General features: G+C 48.9%; 1 protein-coding gene across 1 annotated transcript in view; it reads right to left on the bottom strand.

Moving 5' to 3' along the window:
* Positions 1-13,404, bottom strand: part of TFCP2 (transcription factor CP2) — a 171,793-nt gene that overhangs the window by 20,516 nt on the left and 137,873 nt on the right. The window contains exon 13 of the mRNA XM_033939022.1: positions 4,838-4,980. Coding sequence (XP_033794913.1) covers positions 4,838-4,980 — 143 coding nt within the window. The remainder of the gene's footprint in view (positions 1-4,837; positions 4,981-13,404) is intronic.

Below are 13,404 nucleotides of genomic sequence, written 5' to 3'. Positions count from 1 at the left end.
CACCACCTCATAATACCTACTCAAGAATAGACTTCTTTCTTATATCCTCCTCTCTCATTCAGGACCTGGCAAACAATGTTATTCACCCAATTTCTCTTACAGATCATGCGGCCACCTCCCTACACCTACTTATCTCTGCCCCTCGCAAAGAATCTTCTTCTTGGAGACTAAACAATGCTTTACTCTTAGACTCAGAAATAGCTGACAAAATTCAATCTTTCACTGCTGAATTCTTCGAACTTAACTCCAAAGATCCAGAAATTTGCCCATCCATTGTCTGGGAGGCTTATAAAGTCTCCCTTAGGGGTGAACTTATCAATCTTGCCTCTTGGAAAAAGAAACAATCCATGAAAAAAGAGAAAGAATTAGAATCTTCTATCAAAGAGTTAGAACTACAACATATGTCTGCCCACTTACATGATTCATCCATTTTTCAACGTATACAAAATCTTAAATACGAATTTAACACTTTAGTTTCCAGTACTGCTAGACGAGATATTTTTATCTCAACCTCTAGACATTATATGGGAGATAACCTTATGGGACGCCCTTTGGCTAGATATCTTAAAACTAAATCCAAACGTCTACATATCAGGAACGTATTTTTGCAGGGCGGAAAGTTGCTGGACCAGGTGCTTCATATAAAAGGAGAAGTGGAAGGTATAATTGTTTGCCCTGTTAGCCAGCATGGCATTTTGAAACAGGCGCTTTCCAAATTTGTCCATTGTCTTACCCTCTCTGCCAGGAGGGGTGGAGGCATAAACACTGGAGCCCTGGGATTTTTTTAATGTGGACTCTACAAGGAGACTCTCACGAGGCAATTGAGGTTTATCAAATCCCGGAATAGGGATGACTCGGTATAAACTGTCCAGTTTTCTGGGGGCACCCGGGACAGTAAGGGGGTTTTCCAAATTTTTATAAAATGTTTCCCGTAAGATATCATGTACGGGCAGTTTAAGAAATTCCTTGGGAGGTTGGTTGAAGTCCAAGGCATCTAAAAAAGCCTGGGACTTTTTAGAGTCGGACTCTAATGGGATTGAAAGAGCCGCTGACATCTCCCGAAGGAATTTCGTAAAGGAGGATTGCTCAGGCTTGGAAGTGGTATCAGCCATAGAGGGTTCCTCCTCTGTGGAAGAGGCATCCTCCTCGGTACCGAGTGGGGATTGTTCCCATAAGTCCGGGTCCCTAACAGCAGGCTCAGTATGGCGTGTTTTGGAAAGAGATTTGCCAGAGCGCATGGATACGGTACCGGGAGATGAGGACCGGTGTCGATCCCTGTCCCGGAAGGAATGGTGCCGAACGCGGTCCCGGGAAGACCGGAGTTGATCCCGGGACCGGGAGGGGTCCTCCGCAGTGCAAGTCTGGAGCTCAGGCTGAGCAGATAAGACCGGCATGGAGGTGTTCAGCGGTACCGAGGGGGTGGACACCGGTGGGATGGTGTGAGGCTCGGGCCGGTCCGGCACCGGAAGGAGCGGTGCCAGCAGGGTCGGAAGTAGGTGTTGGAGTTGCTGCTGTAGCTGCTCCTGTAATTTGTCCTGGAGGATGGCCGAGATGCGGTCCTCCAATGGGGGCACCGGTACCGTTTTAGTTTTCTTCGGTACCACAGGTGCTGCTCGATGCTCCGGCGATGAGGAGGCTGATGACGAGGCACTCACCGAGATCGGAGCGGAGCGTTTACGGGATCTGCGGGACGCCGGAAGGACCGGTGTCGCCGCTGTGGCTGGAGGGCGCTCAAGGGAAGTGGAAGGCTTCTTAGCCGGCTTACCTGGCGCTATCGACCCCGAAGAAGGGTCAGGCGGTGTCGATGTGGTCGGTGCTGATTTAGGCGGCGCCGTCGACGTCGGGGCCGGATCCATGGCAGAACCGGTGCCGAAGAGGAGATTCTGCTGGATTTGCCGGTTTTTAAGTGTGCGTTTCTTGAGAGTAGCACAGCGGGTGCAAGTGTCAGCCCGATGCTCTGGACCCAAACACTGGAGGCACCAATTGTGTGGGTCCGTTAGGGAGATCGGGCGTGCACACCGCTGGCACTTCTTGAAGCCCGGTTGGGGGGGCATGAAGGGAAACACGGCCTCCGCAAAATCAAACCCGGAGGTCTGTATGATTACAACAGGCCCCGCCGGGGCCGGTTGAAAAAACAAAGAAAAATTAGAGAAAAATTTTTTTTTTTTAAAGTAGAAAAAAAGAATCCGAAAGGGAAAATGAGAAAAAAGATCAAAAAAAGCGCGAGCGGGAAGGCAAAAAGAGAGTTTTCAACAGCCGTTGAAAGCACACGCGTCTTCTTCGCTCCGCGGAAACGAAGAAACTGGGGACCAAGCACTCCTCCGTCGGGCGGGAAGGCACTCGCGCATGCGCGGTGCGGCCAACTAGAACTTTCTAGTTAAAAAGGTCCGTACCGGGGCTCCGTCGGTGACGTCACCCATACGTTAAGAATATGCTGCCTGCTTGTCCTGGGATAAATATATTTATTATTACTTCATGCTACAATCATTTTTATACAGTTGTTATGAAGAAATAAAGAACTGAAACAAGTAAATATCTCTTTTTTGGGGCAGTACTGTGTAGCAGTGAATATAATGAGTTAATTCTAAATAAGCAGAAATGGTATCAATAAAATAACAGTATTGACTTTTTTTGTTTAGGGAATCTATCTTCAAATTATAGGACTCGAAACTATCCACCTTCAATATCACCAACCTCCTGATTTCAGAATTATCTGTCCAGGATAGTATTTCAGTCACATCATATACATCACATATCCACAGTATATCAAAATATCCAATCATCCAGGAACTACCATAGATAAAAAAAACAGCAGATTAAAAAAAAAAAAAAAAAAGAGAGGTAATCGACATAAACACTGCCCAGTTTATGCAACTTTTTTTTTCCGTTTGATTGAAAACCCACACTTCTTTAATATGGTCCAATCACTGAAGTCAGACCACTCAGCAGAGCAGATGTTGCAGTGAAACTGCTGGATAAAGTGTATGACAGAGAAATGGAGCGATATGCAACAGGTCTAGAGGGTAAAATTGTTAACCTAAGTCTTGATGGGTAAAGTAATGTCCACATGATCCTGTTTTATGTGCTTGTGTAACAGAAGAAGGGAATGTCTTTCTTGCAGAAAAGTACAGTTATTTACCGTAACAGATGTTATTTGGGGACAGCAGGCAAATTTGGTGAGCTATATAAATGAGTGACATGGAACAAATCTGCCCCTGTCCCCGCAGGATCTATCTACATCCCCATCCTATCCCTGTGAGTTCTTTCCTATCCCTGCATGTTCTGTCCTCATTTGCATAAACCTCAAACACTTCCAAATCATAAGTGTTCGAGGTTTGTGCAGATGAGGACAGAGCTTGCAGGGATGGGGCAGGGGAAGGAGATAGATCCTGTGGGATGGGCAAATTTGTTCCCGTCATTCTCTCTCTCTATAAGTAATTTTCTTTATGGTTAAATAGAATTTTTTCTTCAAGTTATGTGTGACTTATTTATATGTTTAATGAGGATAGGAGAGAGACAGGGAAAACTTTCTATTCTCATCTCTCCCTTCTATACAGCATTGCCCTATATCGAGTGTTGCACCCTCTTGTTGTCTTCACTCCTTTCCTTACCTTCCAGTGTCCAGCATTTCCCTCCTCGCTCCACCTCCCTCAATTCTCTTGAGTCCAGGATCTCCTCCTTGCTTTCCCCCTCCATCTCCTTACCTTTCTTCCCTGTGGTCCTACATCACTCTCCAAACCTACTCTGTTCAGAATTCTCTTTCCAAACCCCTCTGGCCGTTTCCACTGCTTTTCACCAGACTGGCAGTGATGACACTAAAATTCCAGGGAAAAGAGATGGGCTGATCCCCCTGAATTGTGCCTGTTGAGTACTGGAGGCAAAAAGTTTCCCACTAAAACTCTTCCTCCAGTCTAGAGCAGCAAAGGATACACAGCTGCAAAAGGCTCCAGGCACTATTTATTTCTTCTTCTCCTCCCCCCCCCCCCCAAAGTACAGTTGTCCCATTCAATTTAAGGGGGCACTCAAGGAACTCTTCTCAGGTAAGGGATAGGTGGTCAAGGCATAATCTAACTCCAGAAGGAGGGAGGGTGGTGGGGCACCCAGAGCCTGGAGCATGCATTCCCAGGGCCAAGATCCAAAATCAGTATCACCCCTGCCTGTGGTTTTAAGACTCTCTAGCCATTTTTAAAATTTATTTTAATCTATTGTCTGACTCAGGGTTGCACACCACCTAATAAGGTGATATCACTTAGTAGTAGGGCATTTGATGGGAATGGTCTAAAGCGATAAGGAAACACTAAGCGTGGGCCCTTTGAGTCCATATATGCTTCAAAGGCCCTGTTGGTCCCACCACTAACACATAACATGTCAGAGGGACAAGCCCAATAAGACTTTTGAGGTACACATGGGCTCAAAAACCTTGCACTTTGCATTTCTTTTAATGCTACTGGTGCCAATTTGACAAGATGGGGCATGCAGCCTAGGCAACAGCAGGGAGGGAAGAAAATTGCAAGATAGTGGGGCATAAAGTTTGTAGGAGAGATGCTGCTGCTCGATACATCTGATGGAGGTAAGACTGAGGCAGGAGACTATAACAGAGGAAAGGGATAGTGAGGTGTATACCAACACCCTTGCTTTAGATTTAGCAAAATCTGGAGTATCTTTGGGAAAAGTTTAGCTACATTAATCTACAGTGTTACAGCAAACTACTTACATTAAAAAAAGTCTCAAATAAAACTCTAAAAGAACTAAACTAGGGACCCCTTTTCTAAACAGACTAAACAGGTAGGACCGTATGTTTCAGAATCAGCATTTTCCTATCAGATAAAATGCTTACCTCATCGCTGATCAGCACATGGATCCCTGTGGGCCCCTGTTTGTAGATCTGATTGATTTGCTGAGGAGAAATACTGAAAAGCTGAGCAATCTTTTCTGTTAACTCTATTGACGTCAGCTCTTCCAGGTAGATAGCGTGATACACTATAGGAGATAGGATAAGATCATAAGCACTTGCTCTCTTAACAGCATTTTAGTGTTACAGATGTTGAACAGGCAAGTTTCTTATCCCTTAGCATGCATCATGCCTTACAGACACTTCCTAAGGCATGCACACACCACAATATATTAAGAGATGTCCCATAGCACAACATGGCATGCAAGAGTCATACAAATTGCTGGGTTTTGTGTGCTTCAAAATATATAAGATGGAAAACAAAGATGTCTAGCAGAGGAGGCTGGAAGAATTCTTCAAAGAGGGTCCTATGGTGTTTCAGTCTCAGAAGGAGCTTGGGATGGATCCCAGACAGCAACAGGAGAGGAGAAAAATAGGAAGAAATTTAAGTGGGACTGAACAGCCAGAGCATGTGCAAATAGATTGTGAGAGAAGAAAGGTAAGCTGAAAAGCATGTGTGAAATTCTGCCTACAGTAGCCTCATTCCTCTCGGATTCATGCAAGGTTTTAGCTGTCAGCACAAAAATCACCTCAAAAACCAAAAGGATCCTAATCCTACCCCCTGAAAATGCCAATCAGACCAGAGAGAAAGAGAGGGGGGAGGGGGACAATCAGCACAGGTTCAAGTTACACAACAGCCACATTTACAGGAAAGCACCAAGGTGGTGACCTACAACAGCTGCTAGTGCGGAACACAGCTGGAAAAAATGGGCACCAGCTCAATCCCAGCTACAGCACCTTCCAGTGCATATGGCCTCAACTTTCTTCTTCTGCTATAAAGCTGGAAAGTGCGCTACCACCTAATTAATTCCACCTTAGAGGTAGTTACTCCTTGCTACTTGTAGAATGTTATAGGAGGGAAAATCTGAACTTGTTTGCATATTTTTTTTCTGTTTAAGGCAATTTAGGAGATCAGAACAGATGGTGTTCCTGAGTCTCAAAATATTCTTTGATACAGGAAAATATGAAAAATAAAAAAAGGCAGAAGTTCAAAACTTCCCCCTTCTATAAAAACCAAGACCCAACATTTACACAGTTACTGCTTTTGCTTTTTACAATCCAAAGAACCTTAAGATCTTCCTTCCAGCATCATTTAATGATAGCTTCATGCTGTGACATCTTTCATGAACACAATAGACCGGCAATTTTTTTTGGTCCAAGGCTCTGAATGCTGGAATCAATTACCCAACAACATTTCTGTGAACAGACATCTATAAACTTTTCTGTTTGAAGATGCCTACATCTAAACATCACTCATTCACCACCTTGGGTAAATCTCTTCACAAGGGCAATTAATATATTAAATCTCAATAAATACATTTGGGGCACTCCTGATGAGACCGCATTGCTTCCCTTATGTATCACTCTTTGCTATCCTATAACATTGTAGTTCACCTTCTATCTACTTACTCTCTTTAGTCTTAACCACCTCCTCTCCTTTTCTATAATTACATTGTGAACCACCTAGCTGTCTTTGCACAATGGGTGGGATAGCAAATTTTTTAATAACTTGGAAACCTGGAATAGCTTACCAGTTAGTGAAGTGGGCTTTGACCCTGGTAGCTCCTTGTGACCTCAGGCAAGTCGTCATTTAACCCTCCATTGCCCCAGATATAAAACTAGATTGTGAGCCCACTAGGGACAGAGAAAGTACCTACATATATTATGTACTGCGCTGTGTACGTCTAGCAGTGCTGTAATGGAAGATTAGGTTTTTACCTTTGATAATCTTCTTTCTGTTAGTCCCTGTAGGATTCCACACTCTAGGTGTTCAGTCCCTTCCCGTAGTCCAGGAGTTGCAGAAATCCAAACACTTATCTGAGCATGTGCTCCTCCTACCTTAAAGAGTAAGTTACAGCCCCCTACAGTTCAGTCCCAAAGCCAAGCAACCATACCAGAACCAATCCATGACAAATAAGAGGACACGGGGGAACCTCCCCGGAAACAAACAATTTCTGTAATGATCAGCTCTGCAAAATACAAAAACAAGTAATAAACAGGCAAAATGCAACACAGAAAAGACACGGAGGAACAATGTAGAAATAAACCTGCTGTGTGCAACAACGAGCACCCACATGAAATAACCATCAGCATGATACATACTCACAGAAGAGCAAACAGCCCCCAGGATCTGGCTGGAAGATCCTGATGCTTGTAAGGAGAATAACCAAAGCAGAAAGAAAACAGGCGATTCTGAACAACTGAGTTTACACAGAGGATGGGTCGTATGGAATCATACAGGGACTAATAGAAAGATTATCGAAGCTAAAAATCTAATCGTCCATTCTGTTACATCCCTTCCGGATTCCATACTCTAAGTGATATACCAAATCAATGACAGCGACTAGGGAGGGACAGAAGAGCCTGCCCACAACACTGAGGTCCCAACAGCGGCATCAGAGCGAGCCACCACATCCACTCAGTAAAACCAGGTAAAGGAATGAAGAGGATCAAGTAGCCACCCTGCAAATGACATCTGGATGAATCACACGGGCGATGTAAGTCATGGAAATAGTCATACAAATCCAACAGGCAAGCAAGGACTTAACCTTGCCGAGACGGATTAGTCAGAACAAAGAAGAGCAGACAGCCGAAAGGCATTTGTCTTCTCCAAATAGTTGAACAAGACTCTCCTGACGTCCTAATAGTGTAAGATCTGATTCTTTCGCTCCAATTCCATGGAGTGAAACGCAGGCAAATGAACCTTCTGGTTGACATGGAAATTGGAAACCACATAGAAAAGAAGGTATCACACGGAGAACCAACCCCTCTTCCAAGATCCATAATAAAGGTTCATTGCATGAAAAAGCCTGAAGCTTTGAAATACGCTGTGCTGAGACAATAGCGACCAGAAGAGACAGACTTGGATCGTCAGACCCAGAAGAGAAGCATCCTTCAGTGGCTCAAATGAGACTTCCACAAGGCCCTGTAGAATGAGGTAGATTCCACATAGGAAAAGAAAGATGCAAGGGAGGTTGCAAGTGAAACACCCCTTGCAGAAACCTGGTCACATCAGGATGAGCAGCAAGAAAACTGGAACCCCCTATGTGCTCAGAAGCACAAAAAGCCTGCAACCTGAACTTTAAGAGAGGCCACAGTTAAACCCATATCCAAGTCTGCTGGAAGAAAAGTCAGAACCACCATAAAAGGAGCCCGCTCAGGCTCTACCAGATCCTTGGCACACTGCTGTTGGAAAGCCTTCCAGGCTGTGGCATAAGAAGCCAAAAGTAGAGTTTCTTAAACTTCAAAAGCGCTGAAACCACCACAGCCTTCAAGGCTGAGCACTCAAGAGCTATGCCAGAAGACCAAAGTGCCAATGGTTCTCCATGGGCACTGGTCCCTGACTGAGAAGGTCACGATGAAGATTCCAATTCCGCTGAAAATGTACAAGATCCATATACCACATGCCAATCAGGGAGCCACTAGGATCACTAGGCCAGGATACGACGTTATCCGGCAGAGGACCCAACCAACCAGAGGTCACGGAGTTGTACAGAATAGTTTGGAGTTGTACAGAATAGTGCTGCCTGATTCAGGAAAAAAAAATTTGATTCGATTCAGCCTATTGAATTGGTTTTTCGATTCGATTTTCCTGCCCAATTGGGTGTTTTTTTCAAACACTCTGGTGGGTTTATTTTATAGCCTCTTCACCCCCTTTGCCTTCTCCTAACCACACTGGCGCTGTGGTGTAAACAAAATAAACAAACAAAAAAGACTTTTCTTCTCTCTGTTAAATCTTAGCTCACGTTTGCGGTCTAACACCAGCTCTGGCAGGATACACTTTTCAAATCTGACATATTGTAATCACAAAACAGAAAATAAAATTTTTTCTACTTTTGTTGTCTGGTCATTATTCAAATCTTGTTGTGGTCCCAGGCTCTGATTGTCTTCTGATAACTCGCTTGCCAGGGTCTCCTTCTTTCTCAGTGCTAACCATCATCTTCCATCTCTGTCCTCCCCTTCCGTTTCCCTTCCTTCCCCCGGAGGTCTGGCATCTTTCCTTTTTTTGTTTCTATCTCTGCAGCTGCAGCGATGGACCCCCACCATCCCCAGATCCACCATCTCTCCTTTTCTCAACTACCCTTCCATCCAACATCTCTCCCTCCTTCCCAACCACCCCAGCTCTCCCTTTCTCTCCCCAACTACCCTCCTATCCAGTATCTCTATTCCCCCCTCCAAACCATTCCTTGTGTCCAACTTCTCTCCCTTTCTGTTCCTTCCCTCCCTCCATCCCATTGTCCACCATCTCTCTCCCTCTCCTGTTTTTAGACCCATTACCCCCACCCTTATCCCATCCACCCCTCCAATTAATAACTGACTCTAGGGGTCTGAGCAACCTTGCAGGAAGGAGTGACCCCTACTAGCTCCTGGTCTGATGGCTACTATTACCCTAGTGGTAGTATTATGGGATTACTGCTAGTGGTGAGACAATACAATTTTCACAGTAGCAGCCACCAGAGCAGGAGCAATAAGGATCACACCTGTCCCCAACATTACTGGTCCCCTTCGATGAGTTGGAGTCCAAGGGTAGGGTGGAAGGTATGCTATTTGTCCTCAGTGCAGCCGTTTGTAGGGGAGAAGCTTGGGGGGGACAGGGTTTTGTGGGTAGTTTTGACCATTAACACTTCGAGCTGGAAAGGAGCCCACTAGGGGGCTTAGGGTCCATTATATTTTGTGACCTGTGCTGGGGCAGGGGGTGGGGAGGAAAGGCCCTTGTGGCCTCCAAATCTGACTATGAGGGCCCTCTAAGCCTTGCCACGATCCCCCACAAAAAGACAAGACCTGTTTTGTAACACATTGCAATAGCCAGGAGTATGTCAAGTTATCCCAGGACAAGCAGGCATGATATTCTCACATGTGGGTGACGTCATCTACGGAGCCCCGATGTGGACAGCATCTCAAGCAAACTTGATTGAAGATTCAAGCTTGCTATGCTGCACCACGCATTTGTGCCTCCTGCTCCACTAGAGGGCGCATCCCCTCCTCGTGGTCTCCAGTTCATTTTTTTCCGCAGTGCTAAGACGACACGTTTTTTTCTTAGCTCTACCCCAAGTGCCTTCTTACACCGCGATTTTTTAATTTTTTCCTTGTTCAAAGTCGCTATGCGTATTAATCTCATTTTTTTCCTGCTCATCGCGCTTAATGCGCCTTTTTCTCGCGATCCGGGGGCTCCCGGGTCGTCGCGGCCACGCGGCCTGACTGGCTGCGGCCGCCTGAAATTCCTATGTCCCGGCCCGTTTCGGCCTTTAAAAAGTGCACCGGGTGCGAGCGTCTTCTATCACTCACAGACCCGCATCGCTGGTGCATCCTCTGCCTGGGGGCCGACCATCCAACAGAAACTTGCCCCCGGTGCGCAACCTTCCAACACCGGGCGCTCTGCCGCCGCCGGGCCCGCATGGCTGAACTATTTGCCGCCGATCAACCCTCAACCTCGAGATCGGCCCCGGCCTCGATCTCGGGGACCTCGGCCCCGCCTCGGGACTCGACGTCGAAGACCCCGAGCTCCCAGAAGTCTTCGGCTCCGGGTAAGTCCCCTCTTCCTTCCTCAGGTTCCATACCTCCGAAGAAGCCAACCTCGGGGACAATAGAGGGACAAGGGGGGAGTTCCCTACCCATAGCCCCGGCAAAACCCCCGAAGACCTTGGGACGTGCCTCCACCACTCGGGAATGCTCTGAATCGAGATCGCCCCCGGTGGAGCGCACCGCGGCCTCGGACAAGCCGTCGATGCTGTCTGTGCCGGTATTCCAGGAGCTGCTCCGAGCAATGATCACAACGGAGCTATCTGCTGCCATGGCTCACCTTCAACCGACCTCGACCTCTCGCGCGCCAGACCAGCCTGAGCGACGCGTCGAGACCCCTCGGGGCAAAGCGCACCGTTTCCGCCGCCTCTCATCTTCCTCGGACTCTTCTCCGAGGCACTTGAGACGCACATCCCCGGCGGAGCTCCGCGGGGCGAAACGAAGATCGAAGCCCCTCTCTAAAAAGGCCCGGAGTTCCCCTCCAGCCCGAGGCCGCTCCCCCTCGACTCGATCGGGGGGACCGCTACGGGTTACCGAGCTGTCTCTCACTAACCCACAGCTCTTACTGACTCCCCCTCGGTCCGGGGCTCCGGTCCGAGGCGCCAGGCTTTCGCTGAGGGAGTCCGGGGAGGGGTCCCCGATCCAACATCGATCGGTACCCCGAAACCCGGCGGCGTCCCCGAGGGGCTCCTCGAGGCGACGCAGGTCCTCGACCCCGGAGCGCTTTCATAGCGCGTCCCTGGTGTCGGATCGAGGGTCCGAACGAGATCCTCGCTATTCGAGGGAGGCTTCTCCTTCCTTCTCGGCGAGACGGAGGTCTCAGTCACCATCCCCGCAAGGGGCCACGGGATCCCACCGACCTTCCTTCACGAGGTTCGTCCAGGACATGGGACGTGCCCTTGACTTGGACTTACAATCTGACTCGAGATACTCCAAGGAATACCTGGCGGAGCTGGATATGCCTTCCCTGCCCCGAGAGTCCCTCCGGCTGCCGTTGAACCCGGTACTCCGGCAGACCCTTATCAGGAACCTCGAGACTCCCTACATGGTGACGGCGGTCCCATCTAAAATGGAGTCTAAGTACCGAACAGTACCTTGCCCGGGGTTTGAGCAGCCACAGCTGTCCCACCAATCCCTACTGGTGGAGTCTTCTCTGAAGAAAGCTCACCCCTCTAGGGTGTCCGCGGCGGTCCCTCCTGGACGCGAAGGCCGGACACTAGACAAATTCGGACGCCGTTTGTATCAGAACTCTATGATGGCATCTAGGGTCCTGAACTACACCTTCACTTTTTCCTCCTACCTGAAACACCTCATTGGACTACTGACCTCTTTCTCGGGGGATCTACCTGCCCCTCGTCAAGCAGCGTTTGGCCTCCTCCTCGAGGATTTTTCCAGCCTTCGGCTACACTTGTTCCATGCCGCTTACGATGGCTTTGAACTATCCTCCAGGGTCGCAGCCTTCGCGGTGGCCATGCGCCGGCTGGCGTGGCTACGGCTCGTCGACATGGACCCTAACCTGCAAGATCGGTTAGCGAACCTCCCTTGCGTCGGGAAAGAACTGTTCGATGACACCATCGAGGCAGCTACAAAAACGATTGTCAGAGCACGAACGTTCCTTCGCGTCTCTTGTATGGCAAAAACCTAAACCACAGGCCTCTCGTCCTTTCCGGGGATTGCCTCGCCGCTAACCCCAGAAATCTACCCCGGCCTTTTCCAGACCGCCGCCGCGACGCCCCCAGGCTCACTCTAGGGCTCCACCAAAATCACAGCCCACTGCGCCTGCGAAGCCATCTCCGTCCTTTTGACGGAATGAGCGGACGGGGGCGGGCCCCCTCCGCACCTCCACCTGGCCTCCTTCCCATCGGGGGCCGCCTATGAGCCTACTACCCTCGCTGGGAAGCCATAACGTCTGACTCATGGGTCCTTGGCGTGATCTCATCGGGATACTCATTCAACTTTGAAGAGGTTCCTCCCAATCGAGCGCAGTTGTCCCGCCTCCTCTCCGAGGCACAGGACCTCCTTCGCCTGCGGGCGGTGGAACCGGTCCCCCAAAACCAAAGGGGCCAAGGGTTTTACTCCCGATACTTCCTGGTACCGAAGAAGACGGGAGACCTGTGCCCGATCCTGGACTTGTGGCACCTGAACAAATTTCTGAAGCGGGAAAAGTTTCGGATGCTTTCCCTTCCGATTCTTTACCCCCTGATCAACGAGGGCGATTGGCTCTGCTCCCTCGATCTGAAGGAGGCCTACACTCATATTCCGGTGCACCCTGCTTGTCGCAGATTCCTGCGCTTTCAGGTAGGATATCTCCACCTACAATACCGGGCCCTCCCCTTCGGCCTATCCTCGTCCCCCCGAGTCTTCATGAAGTGCCTCGTAGTGGTCGTGGCTGCCCTGCGCTCCCAGGGCCTGCAAGTGTTCCCCTACCTGGACGATTGGTTGATTAAAGCCCTGACCAGGGAGGGGGTTATCTCAGCGACCCCGACAGACTATTACTTCTCTCCAGTGTCTGGGCTTCGAGATAAACTTTCCCAAAATCCCAGCTATGCCCCTCTCAGTCCTTACAATTCATCGGGGCCGTGCTGGACACGGTCCGTCTTTGTTCCTTCCTCCCTCCGCAACGCCGGGAGGCGTTGGTAAATCTGAGCCGACAAGTCTCGAGATCGACCATGGTCTCGGCGCGACAAATGATGACGCTCCTCGGTCATATGGCCTCCACAGTCCACGTTACCCCGCTTGCCCGCCTTCATCTGCGGTTACCACAGTGGACTTTGGCTTCACAATGTCGTCAGGATCGTGAACCGATCAACCACCACGTGACAGTGACTCCTTCCTTGCAAAGATCTCTCCGTTGGTGGGCCGACTCTTCGAATCTTTCCAAGGGTTTGCTCTTTCTCGCCCCTCCACACCACAAGGTCCTAACCACGGACTCG

Source organism: Geotrypetes seraphini, chromosome 3 (genome assembly GCF_902459505.1).
Source record: "Geotrypetes seraphini chromosome 3, aGeoSer1.1, whole genome shotgun sequence".
NCBI classification, from domain to species: Eukaryota; Metazoa; Chordata; class Amphibia; order Gymnophiona; family Dermophiidae; genus Geotrypetes; species Geotrypetes seraphini.
The sequence above is the reverse complement of the archived record's forward strand: the minus strand, read 5'-3'. Positions and strand labels throughout refer to the sequence as shown.